Source organism: Cnephaeus nilssonii, assembly GCF_951640355.1.
Source record: "Cnephaeus nilssonii genome assembly, chromosome: 1".
Taxonomy (NCBI): Eukaryota; Metazoa; Chordata; class Mammalia; order Chiroptera; family Vespertilionidae; genus Cnephaeus; species Cnephaeus nilssonii.
This window is the reverse complement of record NC_137072.1, coordinates 74,561,179-74,586,840: the sequence shown is the minus strand read 5'-3', so window position 1 is coordinate 74,586,840 and position 25,662 is coordinate 74,561,179. Positions and strand designations below refer to the sequence as shown.

At 42.3% G+C, this 25,662-nt stretch overlaps 2 protein-coding genes across 10 annotated transcripts in view; both read left to right on the top strand.

Annotated features, from left to right (window-relative positions):
* Window positions 1-381: 381 nt before the first annotated feature.
* Window positions 382-2,223, top strand: UTP3 (UTP3 small subunit processome component). Its single transcript, XM_079773006.1, has one exon. It carries the CDS (start codon window positions 731-733, stop codon window positions 2,171-2,173), a length of 1,443 nt encoding a protein of 480 aa, XP_079629132.1. The 5' UTR covers window positions 382-730; the 3' UTR covers window positions 2,174-2,223.
* Window positions 2,224-9,631: 7,408 nt separating this feature from the next.
* RUFY3 (RUN and FYVE domain containing 3) overlaps window positions 9,632-25,662 on the top strand; it is a 76,944-nt gene continuing 60,913 nt past the window's right edge. For 2 of the 9 annotated variants that reach the window (XR_013813306.1, XM_079766334.1), the window contains exon 1: window positions 9,632-10,140. Coding sequence is in view for 8 of the 9 variants with exons in the window: in XM_079766334.1 (XP_079622460.1) it covers window positions 9,804-10,140 (337 nt within the window). In the remaining variant the exon portion in view is untranslated. Of the gene's footprint in view, window positions 10,141-15,027; window positions 25,141-25,662 lie in introns of those variants that run through there. The other 7 variants (XM_079766328.1, XM_079766330.1, XM_079766325.1 and 4 more) reach the window with 6 other exon arrangements.

The window sequence follows — 25,662 nt, the reverse complement described above, 5'->3', positions numbered from 1 at the left end:
GGAGTCCCGGAGCCGGGGAGGTGGGCTCCCGTCCACCCGAAGCCCGGCCTGCGTCCTCGCCGGGAACCCACGCCACGACGATCCAGTCCAGCGGCGCCGGCGGGCCTCGGGCTATGGTGCCCGGAAATGTATTTGCCCATTTCGGAGAGAAAAACAACCTGATTAACTTCCAGACTGATTGGCGAAGAAGATAAACAATTTCGGTAAGCCAGGGAACCACACACACCCGCACTGGGCTCCCGGAGGGAGACACCGAGTACTTACAAGGCTGTACAACTCACTATTCTAGGCGTAGAGGCAGAGCGCCCTCTACTGGTCCGGGCGGCCTCGCCTCGCGGTCCCGTCACTACACCCGCCCCTCCGCCCCGCCCCGCCCCGCCCAGGCTCGCGAGAATAAGGAGCTTTACGGAACTAAAGTTCCTACACCTATTGTTCCTACACGGAAAGATTTTAACACGCGACTCTATTGGCATTAAAGAGCTGAGCGGAAAAGGAGGTGCTCTTAACGTTACAGGACCGAGCGGAAGTCCTGGTTCACACGCCACAGGAGAGCATCCTGGGAGCCGGAAGTAGGTTGGAGCTCCTACAGTCGACCTGAGCGCCAGCAAACTCGCGTGGTCGGGGAGCGCGTGGCAGTTTCCAGAGGCGTGTTGCTGGAGCGCCTGACTCGTGCGCGGAGGTCAGAGGTGGCGGTAGTTCGACCTCGGTGTGCAACCTGAGACCGCGAGCTATGGTGGGGAGATCCCGGCGGCGCGGAGCGGCCAAGTGGGCAGCGGTGAGAGCCATGGCAGGTCGCGGCGCGGCGGACGAAACGGAAGACGATTTAGAATCGCCACCCTCACCAGAGGACTCCAGCTACTACCAAGATAAGGTAGATGATTTTCATGAGGCCCGGTCTCGAGCCGCCTTGGCTAAGGGTTGGAGCGAAGTGGAGAGTGGGGACGAGGAGGAGGATGGCGATGAGGAGGAGGAGGTACTGGCCCTCGATATTGCCGATGAGGACGATGAAGAGGAAGAGAGTGCGGAGGATGAGGAGGATGACGAAGATGATGGTGGGAGCTCAGTGCAGAGTGAAGCTGAGGCCTCTGCGGATCCCAGTTTGTCGTGGGGTCAGAGGAAAAAACTTTACTATGATACGGACTATGGTTCCAAATCCCGAGGCCGGCGGAGTCAGCAAGAAGTAGAGGAGGAGGAAAGAGAGGAGGAGGAGGAGGCACAGCTCATCCAGAGGCGCCTAGCCCAAGCCTTGCAAGAGGATGATTTTGGGGTTACCTGGGTGGAGGCCTTTGCAAAACCTCAGGCCCCTCAGGTAGATGAGTCTGAGACACGGGTCGTGAAGGATTTGGCAAAAGTTTCAGTGAAAGAGAAGCTGAAGATGCTGAAGAAGGAATCACCAGAGCTCCTGGAGCTGATAGAAGACCTGAAAGTTAAGTTGACAGAGGTGAAAGATGAGCTGGAGCCATTGTTGCAATTGGTGGAGCAAGGGATCATTCCACCTGGAAAAGGAAGCCAATACCTGAGGACCAAGTACAACCTCTATTTGAATTACTGCTCCAACATCAGTTTTTATTTGATCCTGAAAGCTAGGAGAGTCCCTGCACACGGACATCCTGTTATAGAAAGGCTTGTTACTTACCGAACTTTAATCAACAAGCTGTCAGTTGTGGATCAGAAGCTGTCCTCAGAGATTCGGCATCTACTCACACTTAAGGATGGTGCTGGAAAGAAAGAACTAATTCCAAAAGCAAAACCCACCAAGGCCAAACCAAAATCTGTTTCAGAGACTTCTGCTGCTGCTGCTGCCGCCGCCTCTGCTCTTACAGATCTTTCTGATGATTCCTATTTTGATGAAGCTGCACTGAAATACTATAAAGAAATGGAAGACAGGCAAAAGTTGAAGAGAAAGAAAGAAGAAAATAGTACTGAAGAACAGGATCTTGAAGATAAAAATGCAAAGAGAGCCATTACCTATCAGATTGCTAAAAATAGGGGACTTACACCAAGGAGAAAGAAGATTGATCGAAATCCCAGAGTGAAACACAGAGAGAAGTTCAGGAGAGCCAAAATTCGCAGAAGAGGCCAGGTTCGTGAAGTTCGCAGGGAAGAGCAACGTTATAGTGGTGAACTATCTGGAATTCGTGCAGGAGTTAAAAAGAGCATTAAGCTTAAGTAAAGTTTTGTTTTGTTTTTGCAAGTTTTACATCAATAAATTTAATTTTAACTAGTGAAGTGATTGTTTTAATATATAATTCCTAACCTTAACTTTTAAAAATTCTTGTCAACAGGGAAATTCATTTGGGTTACTGTTCAATTTATTTGTCCTTTAATTTATGTTAAGGTCATACAAGAACTGTGGGAGCTATATGCAGATGCTTGGGAAAAGAGATGGTTTTGAAAAAAGTTCTTCAGTATCCTGTCAAGTATTATCTAGGAAAATTTCACAGCTAGTTAGGGAGCAACAGTCAAACTTTATAATTTTTCACATAAATTGAAGAGAATGCACCTTGGCAATCATTTGTAAAATGACCTATAAAATAGTTCTGACATTATTTCATTTACCTAAATATAATTCTTGAGCTGGATACTTGTTAATAGGTTTATAATGTTAAGGGTTTTGTACATTTTGTGTGGTAAAAGCTTAGGAGTGAAGAGGAACTTTGGTTAAAAGTAGAAAGAGATATTCCTTAATTACATTAATTGATATTTTCTAACAGTCCTTAATGTGGTAAATAAGGTAAAAATTCCATTTCCCCTTCTGTACTGCTGACTTGCAGTGGTTGCTGTTTGTTTACTCCATTTGCTGAAAATTTGGTCTAATTACCACAAGGTAAGTGCTAACTTCAATTGGTAACAAAGTTACAGTTTTCTTTAGTTACTCTGGTGTTTACAGTAGGAGAAAGAGATTGAGACTGAACTTGTAGGATGATGCCAGGGAAGAAAAGGAGAGACTAGTAAAGAAAAGCACAAAAGGTGCCTTAACTGTCACTGTTTTCATTAAACATTGGGCTAGCTGCTAAAGATGCATAGCATTTAATATTTATTAAATACTTGCCATGTACCAGATGTGTATCACCTCATTTAATCTTTGCAATAACTTTGTGAGGTAATACTGTTATATCAGAGATGAGGATCCTGAAATTCGTAAAGGTTAAACTTCTAAACGGCACATGTTTGTGATTTGGACCCAAGCCAGCTTATTTTGAGCCTTCATTCTCTTAACCTCTGGCTTACATCTGCTTCCTTAGAGTAGCACAGATGTCAAATTAGTTTATCTTTTGTTTTATAAATAAAAGAGGTAGGTTGGAAGTAAAATTAACACTTCCTGGGTGCTAAAGTGCACTTTGTACTTATTTCCCTTATCCTCACAACTACTCTTGTGTGGCAAATTCTATTATCCATATTATAAAGATGAGGAAACTGTGACAAAGTTAACTAACTTTATCAAGGTCATATAGCTATTAAGTGGCAAAGCCCTATCCTGTTCGGATACCATATAAAAACTGCAGGCCCCTGGCTGGTTTGGCTCAGTGGATAGAGCATTGGCCTGTGGACTGAAGGGTTCTGGGTTTGATTCCTGTCGGGTGCATGCCTGGGTTGCGGGCTCGATCCCCAATGGGGGGTGTGCAGGAGGCGGCCAATCAATGGTTCTCTCTCATCATTTCTATCTCTCCCTCTCCCTTCTCTGAAAACAACAACAAAAAAACCCTGCAGGTTTTGGAATTAACTTACTAGGGTGGTTTTGAGTTAATTACTTGATGTCTGATCTGACTTATTTTCTTTATCTGTATAGTACAATTATATCTAACTTGAAGAAGGAGGTATATCAGTGTTTAAGAGCTGTGAGATCATAGAAAATATATATTGGTTTCTGCCCCTGAACTTACCCTTGTAAATTCCTAAGTGATAAGAACATTCAAGAGCGTCTTTTATTCTAATGAGGTGACTCTGGAGGGCTGGGTGGTGGGGGACTGGTCACCAGAAACACCAATCCATGATTAGAAGCTTGGAATATTGATCCCCACTCTCCATTCTCCAGAAAGGGGAGAGGAGCTGGAAATAGAGTTAATTTTTTATTATACCTATGTGAGAAACTTAAAATCCCAAGTGTGGGGTTCAGGGAGCTTGCAAGTTGGTGAACATATCCCTTACTGGGAGGGTGATGCACCCCAATTCCACCCTAGACAGAAGCTCCTGTGCTCAGGACCCTCCAGACCTCATCCTGTCTCTTTATCTCACTGTTCATCTGTATCTCATATCCTTTTATTTTAATAAATTGGTAGGTGTAAATAAGTGATTCCTTAAGTTCTGTGGGCAAACTAATTGAACCCTAGGAGGGAGTCCCGGGGACCTCTGATTTATAGCTCACTTGCCAGAAGCACAGATGACAACCTGGCTGTCTTCAGGTAGATAGCTTCAGAAGTGAGTTAAGTTGTAAGACACCCAGCTATTGTCACAGAGGATTGTTTAGTGGGGGGAAACCTCAATACATCTGGTGTCAAAGTGTTGTGAGTCTAGGAGAGGTGTGAGAGTAAAGGAGACACACACCGGTGAAAAACAGTTTTCAATTTTCGGGCAGACTGTAGACTACCCAGGTTCCTAATCCAGCTCCATCACTTATTTCTTACAACTTGCTCAGGTTACTTGCTCTCTGTTCTTCAGTTTTTTCCATCAAATTAGGGATGTTAGTAGTAGTACCTACTTTGTAGAGCTATTATGAGGATTAAGTCAATATATGTAAAGCATTTAGAACAATGTTTGTTATATGAGAATCACCTAATAAGCATTGGCTCTCACTACAGGGTTGTGAGAATTCTAACACAGGTGCTCAATGAATTGTAACTAATAGTATAGCGGTTCCTATTTATTACAGGAATATAGAGAATAAAATGTAGTAATATATAGAAATGCTTGAGAAGTTAATATAAGTTTGGAAGAAGAGGGGAGTATTGGGTGAGCACATGAAGGGATATAGAAAACTCTTGAACAGGGCAAACATCACATGTGCTTTAAATTTCACCTAGTGTATTTCCTTATATGAAACTTTTTTTAATCTATTGATTTGAGAGAGAGATAGACATTAATTTGTTGTTCCACTTATATATACATTCATTGGTTGATTCTTGTATGTGCCCTAGCTAAGGATCAAACCCGCAACCTTGGTGTATCCAGACAATGCTATAAACCAACTGAGGTACCCAGCCAGGGCTTAGACATATATTTCTAATCACATCATGCTTGAACATACACAAAAACAGAAGTATGCCCTGGCTGGTGTGCCTAAGTGGTCAGAGTGTCCCTTCATACACCAAAGGGTTGTGGGTTTGATTCCCAGTCAAAGGCTCATACCTGGGTTGCAGGTTGAATCCCTGGCCTGTTCTCTCTCACATTGATGTTTCTCTCCCCCGCCGCCATTTCTCCCTCCCCCTTTTCCTCCCCCTCCCTTCTTCTTGGAACTCTCCTGCATACCAGCTATGAAAAAACAGGAAAGAAAAGATTAAGATTTCCATTAGAGCAAAGAGAAATTAAGAGGCAGATTTGAGAGAGATGTAGACGGGAACTTGAAAAAAAGCACATGAAAATTGGAACAAACTTATAGAAGGTCAGCAAAAGCAACCAACCATTTGCAGCAACACTATTAATATATTAAAACTAGCCTGACCAGTGTGGCTCAGGAGGTCACAATTCAATTCCTGGTCAGGGCTTGATCCCCAGTGTGGAGCGTGCAGGAGGCAGCCAATCAATGATTCTCATCATTGATGTTTCTATCTCTCCCTTTCCCTTCCTCTTGGAACTCAATAAAAAAAAATACATATTTAAAAAATGAAAAGGTATTAAAACTCTAAATAGACACAAAGTATGATAAGTTCCTATAGGGTAGGAATTATCCACAGTATACACAAGGAACACAAACTCTGCTGTTAGCAGATCATAAAAAAGATAATTATCAAACTTAAAATAGTCTCTCAAGATATTTTATTATTTTCTACTATAAAGTTTACACTTTCATTATAGAGTACTTGCAAATACAGTAGAGTAGAAAAATGAAAAAATACATATTTCTACCAACCAAAGAAAACTGCCATTGTTTGACCTAGACAAAACACATTGCTTAAGATAAAGGTATTTATTGAGAGTGCATTGTTGTATTAAGAATAGTGTATTTCTTAAGAGTATTATAGATACAATAAACATGGAAAGAAGGTGTATATCGACTAAGTATTTTTGAAATTAATACTGGAAACTAATCAAATAATAATCAAAATAGAAATAACGGTAATCAAAACCTAGTAATTCAAAAGCAAAGAAGGCCCTGGCCGGTTTGGCTTGGTGGATAGAGCGTCGGCCTGCAGACTGAAGGGTCCCAGGTTAGATTCTGGTCAAGGGCACATGCCCGGCTTGCAGGCTCAATCCCCAGTGGGAGGTGTGCAGGAGGCAGCCGATCAATGATTTTCTCTCATCATTGATGTTTCTCTCTCTCTCCCTCTTCCTTCCTCTCTGAAATCAATAAAAATATATTTTAAAAAATAAAAAGCAAAGAAGGATGGACTCTTAAGAGAGTTTTTCACAGAGGCTTTATATTAACTAACTAGAAGCCCAATGCACAAAATTCGTGCAAGAGTAGACCTTCCTTCCTCTGGTCACCGGCAGGCACCTGGGACCCGGGCTTCCCTCACAGCCCCGGCTTTGTCCGGAAGGACATCCAGTCTAATTAGCATATTGTGCTTTTATTATTATAGGTTAGTACAAATAAATTCCTGCATTTATTAAAATGAGAAGTTTAACATCAAGTCTTAAATTGCCTTGTTTTCAAATAAGACTTTTCCCAAGTACCATACAATGAAAAATAAATGGCTCTAAAAAACCATTATTTTAGAATTATAATACATCTATGTACTAAATTGAATATCAACCCTTCTCAAGTGTTATACTTTCTGTGACCACAGCTCTAAGAAGCTTATGCTAAATGTACATCCATGACATTGATCTCTAAAATGTTTTGTAATCTATTCTAAGTGTCCATCCTTAAGATCACCACAGGGTTTCAAAAAACCAAACATGGACAAATAAAAATAAAATGCAGATAAGTTGAAAAACATCCCTTGCTTTATATGACAAGAAAATAGAGCTTGATTTTTACCAGGGCTTGGGTTTTGTCACTTTAAAACTATAGGAAGATGCTCTGCATTTTCAAGAGGGAGCATCGTGTTCAGGCTTATTTTTATAATCTTGGCTTCCCTAAATGTGTGTAGCAGCTGAATCATCCCTTTATGTCACCAGAGGTTATGCAGGGCTGTGATTACATCATTGATCCAAAAGCTAAAAGCATCAGAAACTAGGAACTTGGAGTATCATCCACCTTTAAAGAAAATGCTCATAAATAGTGTTCCCTATAAAATTTAGAGGACTCATATTTCAGCATTTTCTATATTCATTACACTGCCAATTAATGACATAAGGTATAAATAGAACTGTTTTTAAAAGTAGAATGCCATTTAAAAAAAAATAACTGCAAGATTCCACAGCATGTCAAAGTGTCTAATACCTGTACGTATCTTAGCCAACTAGAAAGGAGAAAGTTAGCAACTTAGACTAGATAGCATTTCGTTCTTTAAATTGATGACTCCCTTGGCTGCTTATTGGCCTTTCTCAAGAGTGGTTTGCGAGGACTCTGTTCTCTTCCACCTACAATGGCATAAGTGTATATTCCTGTCACATTCTTCACTGAAACAATGCAGAACCTCTCTGAAGGAACCTGACAAAAATATAATGATACTTCAAAATTTCTACATGAAAAAAAAAAACAAGGTAAAATATCCACTTAAAGATGGGTGTTAAAACCATATAATACAGGGTTGGGGGACTGGATGAAAAAAGTGAAGGAATTAAGAAGTACAAATTAATAGTTACAAAATAGGGGATGTAAAGTACAGCATAGAGAATATCGGTAATATTGTAATAACTGTGTGGTGTCAGGTGGGCTCTAGACTTATGGGGAATCACCTTGCAAGTTACATAAACATCTAATCACTATGCTGTACACCTGAGACTAATATATTGAATATCAACTATAATTGAAAAAAAATTTTTTTAAGTTTTTTTAAAGTGAATATTGGTGCAGACAACACACTTTTAGAACAAACTGTGGATTTTGTGTCAGGTTGCAATAACTGAAACCTGCCTTTATCTGAGATCTTTTCATTTTTCTCTTCAGGGTATTATACAATTTGCACTTCTTACAAGGCAAATGTGGTGGTGTGGTTTTTTTTTTTTTTATCAATACTCTCACCATCACCACAAGTAAAATGAAAAAAGGTCCAACAAACTTCCAAAATTTTAAAGATATAATGAAAAGGCTTTTCTCAATCGAGTTTTTCTTATTTATAATGCTGTTTTGCCAAAATAATAAAAACGTAGCTAATATTTATTGTTTTACCCCATGCTAGACCCTGTCTAAAAGCTTATATTTCTTATTTAACCTCCACAATATACCTATGAATAAGTAATCTGATCATTTTCACAGAAGCATCTAGGCTCAGATGACAGCTTTCTCAAGAAGGCGGTAGCGCTGGGACCTATACAGGTCAGGGAAAAATGCCAGAAAGTGAAAAGTTATTAAGAAATTTTCTGACTGCTTGAAGTTAGCTTCTTGTAAACATTTCCTTTTAAATCGTTCTTGTTTAAAACATTTGGTGAAAGCCACGTGGCAATTTCTCGTGGCGATTTCAAGAGTGGTTTTCAGAGAATAACAATAAGATTTACTTTTCCTTTTAGAGAAGTAACTTCCTCTTCAGAGGGAAAACCAGACCAGAGTAAAAAGCAGGTGGGCAAATGTTACACAACAGTGATTTCAATTATGAGTCAACGTGGGTTCCATGACAGCATTTTACACCCCGAACACAAAGCCCATCTGCTAGGAGGTACCCGGGGGACAGTCAGGGAATTGGGCGTGAAGAATAAGGATGGGAACCAGAAATTGTCTTTATCAGAGAACGTTGACTCATGGGCATTACTGGATCGGTAATCATTGATTTAAATAATCAGAAGAAAACAGCGGGGGCCAATTACAGCAGGGAAGGCAGTCTGGAAGTGAAAACTGCCTGCCGACCTGGAATCGACGCCGGTCACACAAATTCGAAGCTGTTTGGCCCAAAACGCACCCGCGCGCCGCCCGGGGAAGCCGGAAACCCGGGAGTTCGAGTCCAACCAAACCCCGGTTTCCGCCCCGCGCACCGGCCGGGAACAAAAGAGGCGGCGAACGGAAGCCGCCCACCTCTGCTCTCACACAAAAAGCCCGAGAATCCAACCCGGGCCCCGGCGTGTACAGTTCCCGGGTGTGAAAGGCAAAGGATGCAGTTTAATACGCGGGGGGGGGGGGGGGGGGGGTCCTTTAAAATTCGCTTACATTCGCTTTCGCTTCTTCAACCCACACCTTAGGCGGTTACACACAAAGCGCCTCTAGGCATCGCCACCTTCCGTCCCCGGGGCCCACCGGGCGGCTGAGGCCGCGGAGGCGGGAGGGCCGCGGGCACACCGCCCCCTGGGGAGCCGCGCCGGGCGGGGGGCAGGGAGGAGGCGGCCGGTGCGCAGGCCGCGCCGTCGGGCGGGGCCGTCCCTCCCGCTGGCTCGGGCCCGGCGGGGCGGGCTTAGACCGAGCGGCGGAGCCCAGACGCCGGCCCGCGGCCAAGGAGGAAGGCGGCGGCGGCGGCGGAGCGACGGGACGGGGCAGCGGCGCCCCGCTGTGGTCCCCGCCCCCCTGCCCAGGCCGGGGCGCGATCGGAGGCGGCGGCGTGGGGAGAGCAGGCATGGCTGAGCGCTCACCGCCGCCCGCCGCCGGCGCGGAAAGTTCCAGCGAGGAGCCGGCGAGGGGCGGGGAGCGGCCGGGCCGCGCTGCCTCCGGGGGCGCGGACCCAGAGGGCGAGGCGGGGCCGCCGCCGGCCTCCCCCGGGGGGCAGTCGGAGCCCGGCTCGCCGGTGGCCGCCCCCTTCTTCCTGCTCTACCCGGGCGATGGGGGCACCGGCTTCGCAGCGCGCCCGCCGCCTCAGCAGCCGCGCGCCTGGAGGACCCCGCCGTCGCCGGGCTCCCCGCTGCCCTTCCTGCTGCTGAGCTACCCGGGCGGCGGCGGCGGCGGCGGCAAGCACCGTGAGTGGCGGCGGGAGGGCCGGGGCGGGGGCGCTGGGGAAGCACCTGTCCCGGGGCGAGAGGCCGCCGTGGTCCGAGCGCCCGACCCTTCACCGCCCAGTCTCCCCGGCCGCGGGCTCCGGCCGGCGCGACCTCCCCCCTCCCCTCTCCCCCCAGCCGGGCGCTCGTCCTCGCAGACTCTCACGTGCTCCCGGGTCCCAGACCCCGTCCCGGGCCGGGAGCCTTCCCGGAGGAGGGGAGGAGGGGGCGGCTCCGGCCCGCCTTCTGCGGGCTCCCCGCGCCGCCGCGGCCAAGTAGGTGTGGCCGCCGCCGCCGCCGCCGCCGCCGCCGCCCGGGCCTCCGCGGTGCCAGGGAATTCTTGACGAGCGTTTGCTCGGGTCGGTATGGCAGACCCGCCCCCCGGAGTGGGAGAGAACCCCGGGACGGTGCGCCAGGTGACGGGGCGGGGGTGGCGGCTTCGGGAGGGCACCTCCCAGGCTCTGTCTTTTGGCTGGAAGCGGCCTCCACCCTCCGAGACCGCCGTCACCGGAGCCTGGGGACGAGCTGACCCCACTGTGTGCTCTGTCTGTCAGCACATGTTTGCTGCTACTTGTGATGAGCGGGCCCAGAGTAGGCAACTGTGCATAAAAGACTTCTTGGAGGAGCGTTAAATCTAATTTTAAAAGATAAGATCTTACACGTGAAAATGTAGATACTGAAGATACGAGGCATGATATGTATATAAATGCGAAGTACTTTGCTGTCTGAGCTCTGAAAAGGGAACGAAACTTGCCCAGGGTAATAAGGGGTCTCTCTCTCTCTCTCTCTCTCTCTCTCTCTCTCTCTCTCTCTCTCTCTCTCTCAGCTAGAGTTTGTTTTTTTAAGCACCAAGGCAAACCTTTTCATTGCTCTGCACTGCCAAGAAATCCTGACTGCCTTTTCTGCCGCCTGAGCCATCAGCGGGGAAAAGATTAACATTAGTTGAATATCTCCTATGTGCATGTACTGATTATCATAGTTAATCCTCGCATCTCTGTGAGCCAAATACCATGCCGCTTTTTCAGATGTGGAAGCTGAGGATCAGTATTAAGTGATTTGTCCTAAGGAACAGTAAGAGAAGGAATGAAGTTGGCCCAGATTCCTTGCCTACCAATCTCATGCTCTTGAAGCAAATACCACATGTCCAAAACGGTGGTGGGAGATCCCTCCTAGGTTACGGTCCATTAGAAGTAGTCCAGTGTCACCTTTATTATTTTCTTTATTACTTGCTCCTTATTTCTTTATTTCTTACCTACAAAATCTTCCGATGGGAATATCTAATCAAGGAAGAAATGAGTCCTCTTATAAGCAGAGTTGGATAAGAATATTCTCAACACTGCTTTTCAGTTTCTAAGGACTTGGCTTTCTACTTTGTTCTTTCAGCACAGCCTCTATTTTTCTCCTTAAAATTTTTTTATTTCTGTGCTAGAGGCCAGGTGCATGGATTCGTGCACATTGAAAGGAAATTAATTGGAAGGTGGCTGGTGGAGCCATCACGCCCTGGAGACAACCTCCCGTGGTCCTTCCCCGGCCAGGCCCTCCAAGGGCCTCTGTGGAATGAGTGGCATCCCTCCCGCAGGTGGGGTCCCTCTGTCTGGCCTGCAGGGATCGGGCAGAAACTGGCAGTCTGACATCCCCCAAGGGGTCTCAGAGTGCGAGAGGGCACTCTGCAAAGTTGCTGTCACTTGGCAGCTCCTGCGTTGAGTGTCTTCCCCCTGGTGGTCATTGCGCATCATAGCTACCGGTCAGCCGGTCAGTTAGGCTTTTATATATATACTAGAGGCCCGGTGCACGAAATTCATGGGGGGGGGGGTCAGCCCAGCCTGCACCCTCTGCAATTGGGATCCCTATACCTTTTTCTTATCTAGCTAACCTCTTCACATTTAAAAAAATTAACTGAAATACCACCTACTCTAGGAAATCCTCTTTGAACAAATCTCTTTACAATTAAGTATTTTCATAGTATACCATTCTTTTTCTTTAGCAGCATCTTAGAGTGGATTCAGTGTGCTTCTCATTCTTGTGTCTGAATTTTTTCTTGTTTCTCTTGTAATAGTGAAGCTTATCCAATTTACATTTGCCCTTCAAGGGCTTATATTTGGTTCAGTTTCTAGTTGGCTCCCTGCTTTTTTTTTTTAAGCAATAAATTTGGGTTGTGATAGTAAACCTCACTTGTAATCAAGCCTGTGGGTCTCCCTATCTGAATATTTCTATAATACCTATCACTTTAGCATACCAGAGATTGTGTTCATTTATAGAAAATAACAATAAATGTCACCTGATCATTTGATCTTCTAATAATATTTTATAGCAAGATGAATTATTCAAGTAATTTAACTATTACAAAACTGAGGCGTACAGAAATAAGTCACATTGAACAATAAAGAATGACTCAAATATCAAAGCTTAGTACACTTAGGGCCTCCCTTGTCCTGTGCCTCAGATATCATAGCATAGTACACAGTTCACATGGAACTCAGCTTCCTTTAAAATAGGAAGGGATGCCATACTCATGAAGCAGCTACTTCCACACATATTTTTTTTTTAATTCACAACACATACTCTTTGTACTAAATTGTTGGAAAATCACCCTAGCCATTGCCTCTGTTCCTCTCTGTATTGTTGCCTTACATTCTGACGTCATTACTGCGCTTTTATCATCCACTCACTCTAATAAGATTGTGAGTTTTTTAAGGGCAGAGATCATGACTTGAGCATGTGTTTCTCTTCATGGTGCCTAGATAAATACTCAAATGCCATCCAGTCCAAATGACTGTGATGAGAGAGGCCCACCGTTGCTGGAGACCTCTGATTTTTATTTAAGGGGACTCACTTGTTCTGCGCCTTTACAGTAGGGGCTGAGGGAATTTGGGGAAACCCAGACAGAATTCTCCTCCTAAAAGATTTTGCTAAGCTGGCATCCGGGACCGCCGGGCGGCTTCTTCGCGGGACTGCTAGGCATTTGTCCAATTAAAACCCAGACACACAGCAATAACAAAGGCACTGATCTCCTACTGCTAATGCGTGGGGAACAAACCCCAGCCTACAGGAACTCACCCCCACAGTCACAACCGGGCCGAGGGTGGACTTGGGCTGGTGCTCCTAACTCTGGGGAGAGGGAGACTTCCTGTGACCTGGGATACTATCAACCGAAAAATCAGAGAAGCACAGAGGATGATTCCAAAGCACGAAAGATAATGCTGGCGATTCCTTCAATCTCTGGGGTAAAAACAAACCAAAACAAAACCCTGAACTTGTACACGCATGCGCAGAAAAACGTTGTTCAAAGGAAAAGTGATTCAGACCCAGGTGGGAGGGCTGTGGGCTAGAGGCCCCGGACTCTGCACCACTTGCCCGAACAGGTTCATAGTGCAGGCTGGCCAGCGGAGTGGCTTCTTCATCCGGGACCTCGGTGGCTTGGCCTCTTTGCGCAGGACCGCCAGGCGGCTTGGCTTGGCCTCTTCGCGGCCACCGAGCCTCCCGCCACTCCCGTCCCACGAGACTGTGGGAACTGAGCAGCAGGTGCATGGAGCAGCCGGCCCTACCCCCACTGTGGGGACCGCCATGTTTGTTACGGCCTGAGGATCAATTTGCATATTCCCTCTTTATTATATAGGATATAGATAATTGTTTATTTTTTAAATATGTTTTTATTGATTTCTGAGAGGAAGGGAGAGAGATGTAGAAACATTAATGATGAGAGAGAATCATTGGTCAGCTGCCTCCTCTATGCCCCCTACAAGGGATCAAGCTCACAACCCTGGGCATGTGCCTGACCAGGAATCAAACCCTGATCTCCTGGTTCATGTGTGGAGGCTCAACCACTGGGCCACACCAGCTGGGCCTATCAGTTCTTTAAAACTCTGTATAACGATTGTGGTACAGCATTTGAAATAGAAGAATTTTTCAACTGTTGGCCAGTATAACTAGTGGATGTTAATTTCAACTTCAGTTGATTTTATTTGATTCCTCCCTACAATAACAGTAAGTGTATGGCACAGTTTGTTAGCGTTAAAATTCTAATAGCTGTTCATGATATTTATTTCTGAAATAATTTATTGATATATGTGTAAGTGCTTAGAAAAATTACTGGGAAAATGCCAGAGTCCCACTTCCACTGTGTTTATTTATTTATTCTTTTTAATCCTCACCCAAAGATATGCTTTTTCATTGATTTTAGAGAAAGGAAGGGAGAGAGAAAGAAACATGAATTGGTTGCCTCCCACATGCACCCAGACCTCGGGATCAAACCTGCGTCCTGGGTATGTGACCTGACCAGAATCGAACCCACCACCTTTCAGTGTATGGGACAACACTCCAACCAACTGAGCCACACCAGCCAGGGCCCACTTCCACTGCGTTTAAAGACCAGTCACTCACTAAGGACATTTCAAATTAGTAAAAGATAACTGTTGTATATTTTATTCAAATATAAAATTGACTTAAAGTAGTTCTTGTTTTACACTGAGTTTTTATTTTTACCTTTTATTTTTATATGTACTTTAGAACTCATGCATACTTGGAAAAAGGAATACTCTGTTTATTAATAAAAATACTTTCTTGTCGCTGCCCTGCAGAGTCAGTGCAATATTGCTTTCTGTGATGTACCTGATACCAGAACCCTAGCTCTCCTGACTGTCCATTTGAGCAACTAAGACCAGTTTTTAAAAGACTTCTCATTTCCGTTACCAGGATAATATTTGCATTCAACCTAAACATCCAATGAATATTTGCCTACTCAACACTCAGTTTTTAACTCTGGCTAATGTATTTGTCAAAGGTGTATAATATATAATAACTTTGAGAGACTATACAGGGTGAAGCAAAAGTAGCTTTACAGTTGTTCGTATGGAAAATAATACAGTAATTAATAAATAATAATACAAGAATAAACTTTTGTGTACTTACAACTATAAACCTACTTTGCCCCACCCTATATTAAGGCATTCTCTTTTTATTTTAGGAATCCTGACTGTACTCAGAGATTTTAAAGTTAACATTTACCTTTGAGTTCAAAAGCTTTGTGTTTTGCTTGTTTGTTTGTTTTTTAAGATTTTTTATTGATTTTTAGAGAGAGAAGGAAGAGGGAGAGAGAGAAACATCGATGTAAGAGTGTAGCATATGTGAGAACCCAACATGTATGGGATGCCTCCTGCACATCCCCTACTGGGAATTGAGCTGCAACACAGGCATGAGCCCTGACTGGGAATGGAACCATCAACCTTTTGGTGCGCGTGACAACACCTAACCAACTGAGTCACACCCAACTTTGTTTAAAAGACACTAATGAAAATAGCAAAAGTGCGTGCAGAAGAGTAGCTTAAAGTTTTTTGGGTTTGGGATATGTACTGTGTCTGTAAAATCTTACAGTATATCCTATATAATAAAAGCCTAATATGCTAAGTGTCCAGTCATCTGGTAGGCCATTCACCAATCAAAGCGTAATCCTATATAATAAAAGCCTAATATGCAAATCGACCGAACAGCAGAACGACCGGTGGCTATGACACGCACTGACCACCAGGGGCCAGATGCTCAACACAGGAGCTGCCCCCAGCCCACAAGCCTCAGGCCAGCCAAGGTGGGTGCCAGCGGGGGCCCCGCCAGTCGCCCCACAGATTGGCCCTGATTGCCAGCCAGGCCTAGGGACCCTACCTGTGCACGAATTTGGGGCACCGGGCCTCTAGTATGCTAATGATATGCTAAGGCCACTCAACTGCTTGCTATGACGTGCACTGACCATCAGGGGGATCACGGCTGGCGAGCACAGCGGCAGTGTCAGGAGCCTCTCCCGCTTCCACAGCAGCACTAGGGATGTCCCACTGACGGCTTAAGCCCAGACTGCGAGAGGGTGCAGGCCATGCTGAGGGACCACTGCCCGAGTGCACGAAATTTGTGCACCAGGCCTCTAGTAATGTTCATAAAGTATTCAGCATGCTTATAAGCAGTAAGAAAGAAGGCTTCTGATGTGCCTTATTGGGTTATGTCCCTTTCTGAGTTTTTGAGGGCTGGTAATCTGCTCAATTTTTTAACTTCTAGCTTTAAAATCTCATCAGAGTTTCCACGATGCCATATTTTTGTTGATTTATAAAAATTGCAAGTAACAAATACATGGATCTATTCTCATTTTTAGATGCTTTATAACATATAAGTACATAGAGTGCAAAGTGAACTTTCTTTTCTGTGGGTCCCCAGTCCCCCTTCTCCACCACCTTTGAGTTTGGTGTTTTCTTTCAGAACTTCTGCATACATTCACAAACATGTAGATGTTCATATATAATGGGTGTTTTTCTCCTTATATATGACCTCCCACACTAATTTCTCATCAACTATATAAGAAGGAGCTATTTGCATGCCATGGTCCAATATTTTTAGTGCCTTTCTTTTCCATTCTAACTTTAGAAGTCATCTTGGGGATGGATGGGATGGGCAAGAGATAGCTTCTCCTTGGTGTTGGAGGGAAGAGGCACTCCTACCATCTGCACCATTACCAGCTTCTATTGACAGTTACTCTTCTCCCAACTCTTGAGAGCTGCAGCAAACATTTATGTTTAAGACAATGCCATGCAAATTGCCCACATCTCTGCCCTTATGTTTTATCTCACAATTACAGCAGTTTACAAAAAAATTGTCCCACTCAGGAAACAGCCTTCTTTGTATTTATGCTGTTTTGAGATGGGAGGAGGGCTTAGAGAGGAATAGAAAGAAGGGGAAAACCTTGGAAAGGACCGGCATTGTTACTGTAACTACCCACTTCAACATCAGTATACCTACTAGTGAGTGTCTTGCAGGAGCCCTGGAAAGTGCAGAGAGTGAGGCTCCTAGAAGCATTTGACTGTTTTTTCACAGATATATATAGACTTCATATAAGTAGATGGATGTAACATGTTTTTCATAGGAATATTTGATTCGGTGTCTCTAGAGGGACTTATCTAAATTATTACAAAAATTCTGACAGAGTAACCTTGAATTTAAAAGATTATGTTCTGGAGATTCAGATTCTGTGGTTTTAGGGAAGGTCTTATCTCAAATTTTAATGCACATCAGAGTCACCTGGAGGTCTTGTTAAGACAGATTTCTGGCTCTATCCCCAGAGGTGTGGTTTTTTGTTTTGTTTGTTATTTTTATTGAGGTATAACTGACACATAGCATTATATTAGTTGCAGATAAACAACATAATGATTCAATATTTGTATATAGCAAATTTCTGACTCCAAAACTCATATTCTTAGTCACTGTGTGCTCCCTCACCGAGACCTTAAAGAAACAGTGTGGGTAGAGGGCAGTCAAGGTTGCTGGATAGGAGAGAGAGCAGAGGAAAGATGGCAAAAAAGGCAACATTTTAGACTAAAAAACTAGTATTGGCCTCAAAACATACTCACCCAACTGTATTCTTTCTGTCTTGCATCCTTTCCCTTTTTGTTTGACTTTTAACAGAAAACTGTGTTAAAGAGGTCCAGTTTTATCTAGAAGCTAAGAGAACGTATTTTTCTAGTGTAGGTTATAGGTAGTAAGGAGTCTAGGTAGATGATGATGAGAATATGGCAGAATGAACTGGATAATTTTGCAGGACATCATAACTGTTATATTTCTACCCAAACCTTATTAACATAGAAGCTTCTTTCTGTAGTGCAAAGTGGCTCAAGTGTGAATTTTAAAATCTACTTTGGGAAGTCAGTAGTGCACCATAAGCATTAAAGAATTGGCTTGAAATTATGTGAAAAGAAATGCTTTTAGAGTTGCAAAGCAGTAGATATTTGAGAGGGTCAGTATCAATATGGCTAGGCCCTGTACTGTAGCTGTATTTGAATAATTATGAAAAGTTCATAGTCTTCCCAAAATGTATCAAGAGTTGAGGACTGCTGTGCAATGAGGTATTCTTCACAGAGCCCATCTTAGTGATTGTCTGGTTCTATATTTGTTTCATATCAATGAACATGACACTCAGCATGTGTCAGAGAGAGTGGCATGAAGGGTGGATCAGAGGCGGAAAAGTTTGAAACCTCATAATCATAGGAAAGGAGAGATTGCAGGCTGTGACAGCAAGAGGCATGCAGAAAGCAAGAGAAATTATTTCAGCATGCTGGCTTTTAGATAAGGTTCTTCCTCTAGAATCTGTTTAGGGACTCCCCACAGACATTCATCTCCTTCCCTTGCCTTTTTATGAACTTAAGAAATCTGGTCACCTGATGTGAATGCTGGTAAAATTCTGACCCATCTCTTCTTCCTTCCTCAAAGCCCAAAAGAGGCCCCAGCGTACCCTTTGATCAGATCTCCTTTTTACTTTCCTCTGTCACAGTCCCATGAACATTCATCCTTACTCACTTTCATTTCATGTGACATTAGGGTTTTTGCCCCCAACTCTTGAAAACAAAAGCACTAATAATGATGCTAATGCTGACATTTACTGACTACTTACTTTGTGCCAAGCACCACGCTAAGCATTTTACTTACATTGCTTCATTTAACTCTGAGTTAAGTTACTATCCCTATTTCATCAGTGAAGAAACAGGCCCAGAAACGAGTAAGTTGCCAAGGTTACTCAACTTCTCAGTGGTGGATCTAGGACTCACTGTGGGCATTCTGACTCCAGAGTCCACATGCTCTCTCAGCCTGCCTCCCCATAACTGGAATCGTGTCCTAAATTAGAGGCTCCTTTTCAGGCAGCAGCAACCCTCTAGTTCCTTGTTCTATTGAGTAAATCCCTATTTGCTAAAAATGAGTGAATGAATGAATGTGAAACTCACAAGTCGCCAGTTTGATAGAGAAAATAGTTACGTATGTAAACAACGCTGAATAGCCATCTGTGTGCTAAGGACTTAGGAATTCCTAAGACACCTGTAATTGCCTTTTTCTTGTCTGTTGCCTTGTTCTTTCTTCATATTCCTAGTGGCTAGTATATAGTAGGTGCCCTATTCATGTTACATGAATGATTCTGTCAGGTACAAATGAATAAAGCCTGTGTTAGAATGACCTGACATAAATATAGCTTACTTTTATAAAACTTGGTTTTCATGGTTGAAGTGAAACAGGAGGGTGGAAATATACCACTGCAAGATTATGGAGTACTTTAGAGTTACATACCAGTATCTATACCAACCAGTATCTATTGAGACTCTGGTATTTGGTAGGTCTATTTTAAGCTGATGTGTAATGATGTGCAAAGCAGACAAAGTTCTCGTGGAACCTAGGGTCTTTGTGCAGCTAGTTATTTAGTTTCATTTTATAACTGCGTAAATTAAGACAAGAGGATAACTTTTCCAAGATTATCTACTAAGTTGTTGGTAGCTCGACATCTCTAAATCATTGCCTGCTGCCATTTAGCCATGAAATCAGGTTTAGTTATTAAGGAAGGAGTTATTTCTGGTGTTATTCTGGTTAAGTGTTTTTAATTAAAGGTTTTTTAATGATTTTTTAGAGAGATAGGAAGGGAAAGATAGAGAGAGAGAAACATTGATGTGAGAATGACACATCGATCAGCTGCCTCCTGCACACCCCTCACTGGGGATCGAGCCTGTAACCCAGGCGTGTGCCGATTGGGAATTGAAACAGTAACCTTTTGGTGCACGGGTTGAAGCCCAACCAACTGAGACACACCAGCCAGGGCTTATTCTGGTTAATTTTAACTAGTAATAATATTATGCATTGTAACACTTCTGGTGGTGTTTGTTTCTAACAAAATAGTTACCCAGCTTCTCATTTGTAACTATTTTAAAGTACTTATTACCATTCTTGGTTAATATCCACGAAGTAGTACTGAGTCCGCCAAATGTATAAACCTAAAATTGTAGAAATATTAGCAGCATCAGAGGTAAACATAATAGATTCTTGTCCAAAAGAGAGAAGGAAGTGAGAGGGAGGGAAGACTAGAGCATGTGAATAAATCATTATCATTCCATTGAATAATCTTATAATTTAGCAAAACATCTGGGCTTTCCACCAATTATCACAATAATTTATCAAGGAAACCCTTTTGTGCTAATAGCAACTAGTAAAAGGGGTGATGGTGGGAGGGAAGATGAGGTTTTTCTTCTTAAATTTTAAAACTATGATCCAAGAAGCCTTGGGCAGCATAACTTGTGATATTTACAGACTGATTTAGTTCCAAAGGGCGACAAATTTTAAGAAGCACCGTTATTTACAGAATAGGAACTAGGTAATAGGAGACAACTAACTATAAAAGAAATAAGTGAAATGGTCTCTTACCCTCAAACCTGTTTGGAAGAATTGGCATACCTACAAGAAATCTATTTCTGAAAAGTACATAATATCATTTAAAATGAAAAAAAATTATAAATAACCCAAATGCTCACTAGCATGGAAATTAATCAGAAAATTGTTTATACATACAATGGAATATTACCTTATAATACAGTAGCCAAAAGGATAAACCACAGCCACCATACTACAGTGTGGATAAATCTTAGAAAACACAATGTTGAGTGAAAGGCTTAGAAGGTTGTAAAGTACATGAAACCCTTTCTTAAAGTTAAAAAAAAAAAAAGACAACTGAAGCTAAATCTATTGTTGAGGCATCTGTATATTTGTAGTAATATTTTAAAAATAAGATGATGTACGCCATATTTATAAATGATTGCACACAGCAGGAAAGGTCCATGCTGAGTTCTCAGTTTCTCAGAAAATGCCACTTATTAAAAACCTGAGCTAAATGTATAAGGGTGAGTAAATGGAATATATGGTTTATGAAGCATTAAGGTGTAAAGTGTAAAAGCTGATAGAAATGTCCTCTTTTTCAAATCTTAAATTTGTTGAAATTCATGTCTAGGAAATTTCATGAGGACCTTGCCTATGGTTTGTTTTTTGGTTTGTTTTGTTTTTTGTTTGGTTGGTTGGCTTTTGCTTTGTTTCTTTTTATTTTCCCTACGTAAAAATGTAATCCTTGGGATGGAGCGCTGAAGTTGCAAAGCATAGAAGGAAACGTGGACTTTGGGGCATCAACACACAAGCAGTTTGAATTCCCAGATCTGCCCCTCACTAATTGTGTGATCTTGGACCAGTCACTGGCTTACCTTTGGTTTCCTTGTATGTAAAAAGGGCATATCAATATCTACTTTGCAGGATTCTTGTGAGGATTTTTTTACAGTATCTATAAAACCTCTTACAGAAAGTAGAAATTCAGTAAATGATTGTTACCTTAAGCAATAATTTTTCCATATTGTATAACAGGGACATTGGGCATAACAAATCAGTCTTTATAATAGTGACAGTAAATATACTTTAAAAGGAATGTAACTTCCAAGTTTGAAATGTGAATCTTGTTTGCTTTGAATGAGTTGTAATGTGGAAAAGATGAGCTACGTGAACAGCTAGAACATAGTATTAGATCATCATCTTGGGTTTGAACTTCACATAGGCCTGTTAATTCTGTTTAGGGCCACAGGCTACCCCAGCCCTCCTCACAATTGTTCACAAATATGTGCCTTTATTCACAAGTGCGATTAAATGAGAAAATAGTTCACTACATCATGTAATTAGTATGTTTATGAGGAAAAATGAGAATATAAGAAAAAAGATCAAGGTTTATATGTCTTACTGATGACTTACTAATAATGCCTTTATATTCTAAGCTAATATGTGTACTTGTAAAGACTCACATGTAAAAATAGTATTCACCAATATTTAGAATTATTTTATTAGTCTTCTACAAATAGTGCTTGTTTTGTAGTAAATTCATTGCTTACGGACAGTGATTAACTGTTCATGCTGAAGACTAGGTATAACTAGATAGTGGAAGTATAGGTTTTCCTGCCCACCCACAGTTCTTCTGAAATGGCTGCTAATACCTCCTCAGACTGATAGATCTGGGAAACTCAAGGAAAACCAGTGTGGGCAGGTTTTTCTCTCCTTGGCAAAATTTTAGTTGCTTTTGACTTCCCTCGGTGTGTCCTCTAGCTGACTCTTGAGAAGGACCTGTGGAAGGAAAGTTAACCAAGTTTCTCTGATTATTAACCTGGATGTTCTATTCCTGGTATGTTGCAGTCAACCTGAATCTCCTATTCAGGGGTTAGTAGATTGGTTGGTTGGTAAAAGGATTGCTTGTCATGGTTTGTGACAGGCTGAATTGGGGTATGGATGGACTACAGGCAACCCCAAAGCATTCAGATTTACTTAGGAATTCGCTGTTCTATATTTTAAGACTGTATCAGTGACCTAGAATCTTGATGTCATGTATACAAATAGCCAGGCCTGTTTGGCATTGTGGTTCCAGGAACTATTCACTATAAGACTTTACATGAATTTTTACTATGTTTTGAGGTATTGCATGGCTTAAAGTGAAACTCTATCCCCTTTCAGTTTTAATATGTAAATGTATAGCTAGAAAGAAATCAAACTGTAATTAAATGTGTTAAATGAAGACTTGTGTTCAGTATTTGGATATGCAAATTCTGCATCCTCAAAAGTGATCTTGTCTTACTACTGCATGTCCAGTGTCTGGATTGCTTCCTGGCAACCTAGAGTACTCTCAGTGAATATTGAATGAATGAATGAATGAGTGAGTGAGTGAGTGAGTGAGTGAATGAATGAATGAATAGCACTGGGTCCACATGTAGGATAATGTTGAAAGAGATTTAAATAGAAATGAGTAAACCTGGAATATTTTATTTTCCTTAGTAACTTAAGGATTTTCTTCCTAATTTTAAATATGTATATACTTATATTCATTTTTTACATTATACCAGTTTACCTTCCTCTAACAATATAATGCTCGTTTACCTACAGAATCTGGTTCTTAGCATTTTTTCATTGAGCTTAATTTCACATTAGGATAAAGCATTTATGAAATTTTAATAATGTTCTAGGAGAATTTTTTTCTTTTAGTTTTCAAAAATTAGTAAATCAAGATATCCCTCTGATAAATCTCTAGAATGAAATAGATCATCTTGGGATATATTTCTTTTTTAAAATATATATATATTACTGATTTTTTACAGAGAAGAAGGGAGAGGGATAGAGAGTTAGAAACATCGATCAGCTGCCTCCTTCACACCCCCTACTGGGGATGTGCCCGCAACCAAGGTACATGCCCTTGACCGGAATCGAACCTGGGACCCTTCAGTCTGTAGGCCGACGCTCTATCCACTGAGCCAAACCAGTTAGGGCTGCGATATATTTCTTGAAGTTGTATGTTCCTCTTTACAACCAGATCCTTAAATAGAAAGAAAAAAAAAAAACTTGTTTTCAATCATCCAGAACACTGTCAAAGAAAATCTTTATCATCCCTTATCTCCTTGTTATTTATGTAGCCCAGAAAGCAACGTACAGTATAAACGTCTCCTTGGATAATACAGATATGCATGTGGGTCAGTGGGTGAGTTGGTCGGCTGGTTTAAGAGAATATGAAAATGTGTCCTTAGGGTGTTCCAGGATGGGAGAATTTTAAAAATATAACACAGTTTTATCTTCTGATTAGAAACACAGTACATGCTTAGTACAGAAACTTGGTAAATACAGAAGTATTAATAGGAGGTGAAATTGGCATTAATCAGGAAGGATTTTACTTTTTAACATCAAGGGTTTTTTTCTTGCATTTCTGTCAAGTCTAAAATGTCAGGTTTTTGTGCTTTGGAGAAGGAAATTACAAATGCCTGAGAGTATAATATTTAAATTGAAAATCTGCTTTAGCTTTTCTTAAAACACCACCTTTAGCAGAGTAAAGAATTTTAATATCTAGCCCTAGCTGGTTTGGTTCAGTGGATAGAGCATCAGCCTGCAGACTCAGGTCCCGGGTTCAATTCCGGTCAAGGGCACATGCCCGGGTTGCAGGCTCAATCTCCAGTGGGGAGCATGCAGGAGGCAGCCAATCAGTGATTCTCTCTCGTCATTGATGTTTCTATCTCTCTCTCCTCTCTGAAATTAATAAAAATATATTAAAAATAAAATAAAAACAGATTATAAAAAAGAATTTTAATATCTAGGTATATAAGGATAAAAGAGATGTGGACTATGTGCTTGTTAAATTAATCTAACTGCCTCTTATGTTAATTGTCCTCCTGTTATCCTAAAGTGAGGGGAATTGATGAGGATCTGTGCATTGTGTTATGTCTGATCACAGTTTGACTAGCACAGTCTGGAAGTGGGTTGTGCAAGATGAGAGCAAGCAGCCTAATTGCTCTCCCTGCATCAGCAGCATCTATAAAGCATCCTGGGAATTGCTCGCCCTGCGTTCAGAGCAGCTGGTCACATGAGCCTGGATTTTCAGTTCAGTTCATTAGTCAGCCATTTTGGTCAACACCCTGCTTACTGCGCACAACCAATCCTGTCAGAACTCAGCATCCCGGCTCATCTGAGCAGATCCTGGAAGTGATTCTGCAGTTCAGGATTTTGTTAAAGCTAAATTGAAAATTTTGTCCATTTTTTTTCCTTTTTTTTTTTTTTCTGCACAAAGGAGGAGGATTTTTCACTTACACATGCAGAGGCCAGTTTTTTAAAGCCAGCTAAGGTGGCATCAGCTGTGCAGGATTTAAAGCCTATAGCTCAGCTGAAGAAGACGGGGTAGGGAAGGGAAGATAAAAGGAGTGAAGCTGAGAGAAGACAGCATCATTTTATTTTGTTATGTGGTAGAAACTGTCTCTGGGAAAAGATAGTGTAGAATTGTTTATCTTGAACAGCTGGTTCTTAAACCATAAGATATTGTTTCTTGTGTGTGTTCTTTTTTAACCTCCTGCACCCCTTGAGAGCTTTGTTCCAGAGCTTTGGATTTGGGGGGTTTTGGCGAGGAGGTTTTCTTTTTGTCGGGGGTGTGTGTGTGTTTGTGTGTGTGTTGTGGTCCCAGCTGAGTCATCATGTCTGCTCTGACGCCTCCAACCGATATGCCAACCCCCACCACTGACAAGATCACACAGGCTGCCATGGAGACCATCTACCTTTGCAAATTCCGAGTGTCTATGGATGGAGAATGGCTCTGCCTGCGAGAGCTGGATGACATCTCACTTACGCCTGACCCAGAGCCTACCCATGAAGGTATGGTCAGACCCTGTCCATAGTATCTCACCAGCACCCTCATTGTTACAGCAGGCTGGGAGGGCCAGGGACAGGTAGGAAGAAACCATACTCTAACTGTTAACGACCTTCTCTACTTTATTGGGAAATAAATATTTTCCCTGCCCCCTAAAGTATCCTTTCAACAAGATGCTGGTGCTTGTTTAGAGTTCTTTGTCTTTAAGCCTCTAAAGAGAACATTTGAGGTCATTTATCACATCTGACCCTAATCGATAATGAAAATCTATTAACTTTGATTATATTCTGAACTATTATAGAAATCACAGTGACTCTTAATAGAATAAGTTAGGACAGCCTGATTATAATTGTACATGATACAGTTGAAACACTCAAGGAATATCGTATTATCAGATATAATGTTAAACAGGCTATGATATCTAGAAAAATATTTGGTCAAACATTATCGTTTTTTAAATAATATGGATTATTAGGTTAGATGAAAAAGCAGTTTTACATTCCGTGCTTATTTAATGAATATGGACT

What these genes read in the sequence shown, in the direction of transcription:
- UTP3 (XM_079773006.1), top strand. Translation starts at nt 731, where the DNA reads ATGGTGGGGAGATCCCGGCGGCGCGGAGCGGCCAAGTGGGCAGCGGTG.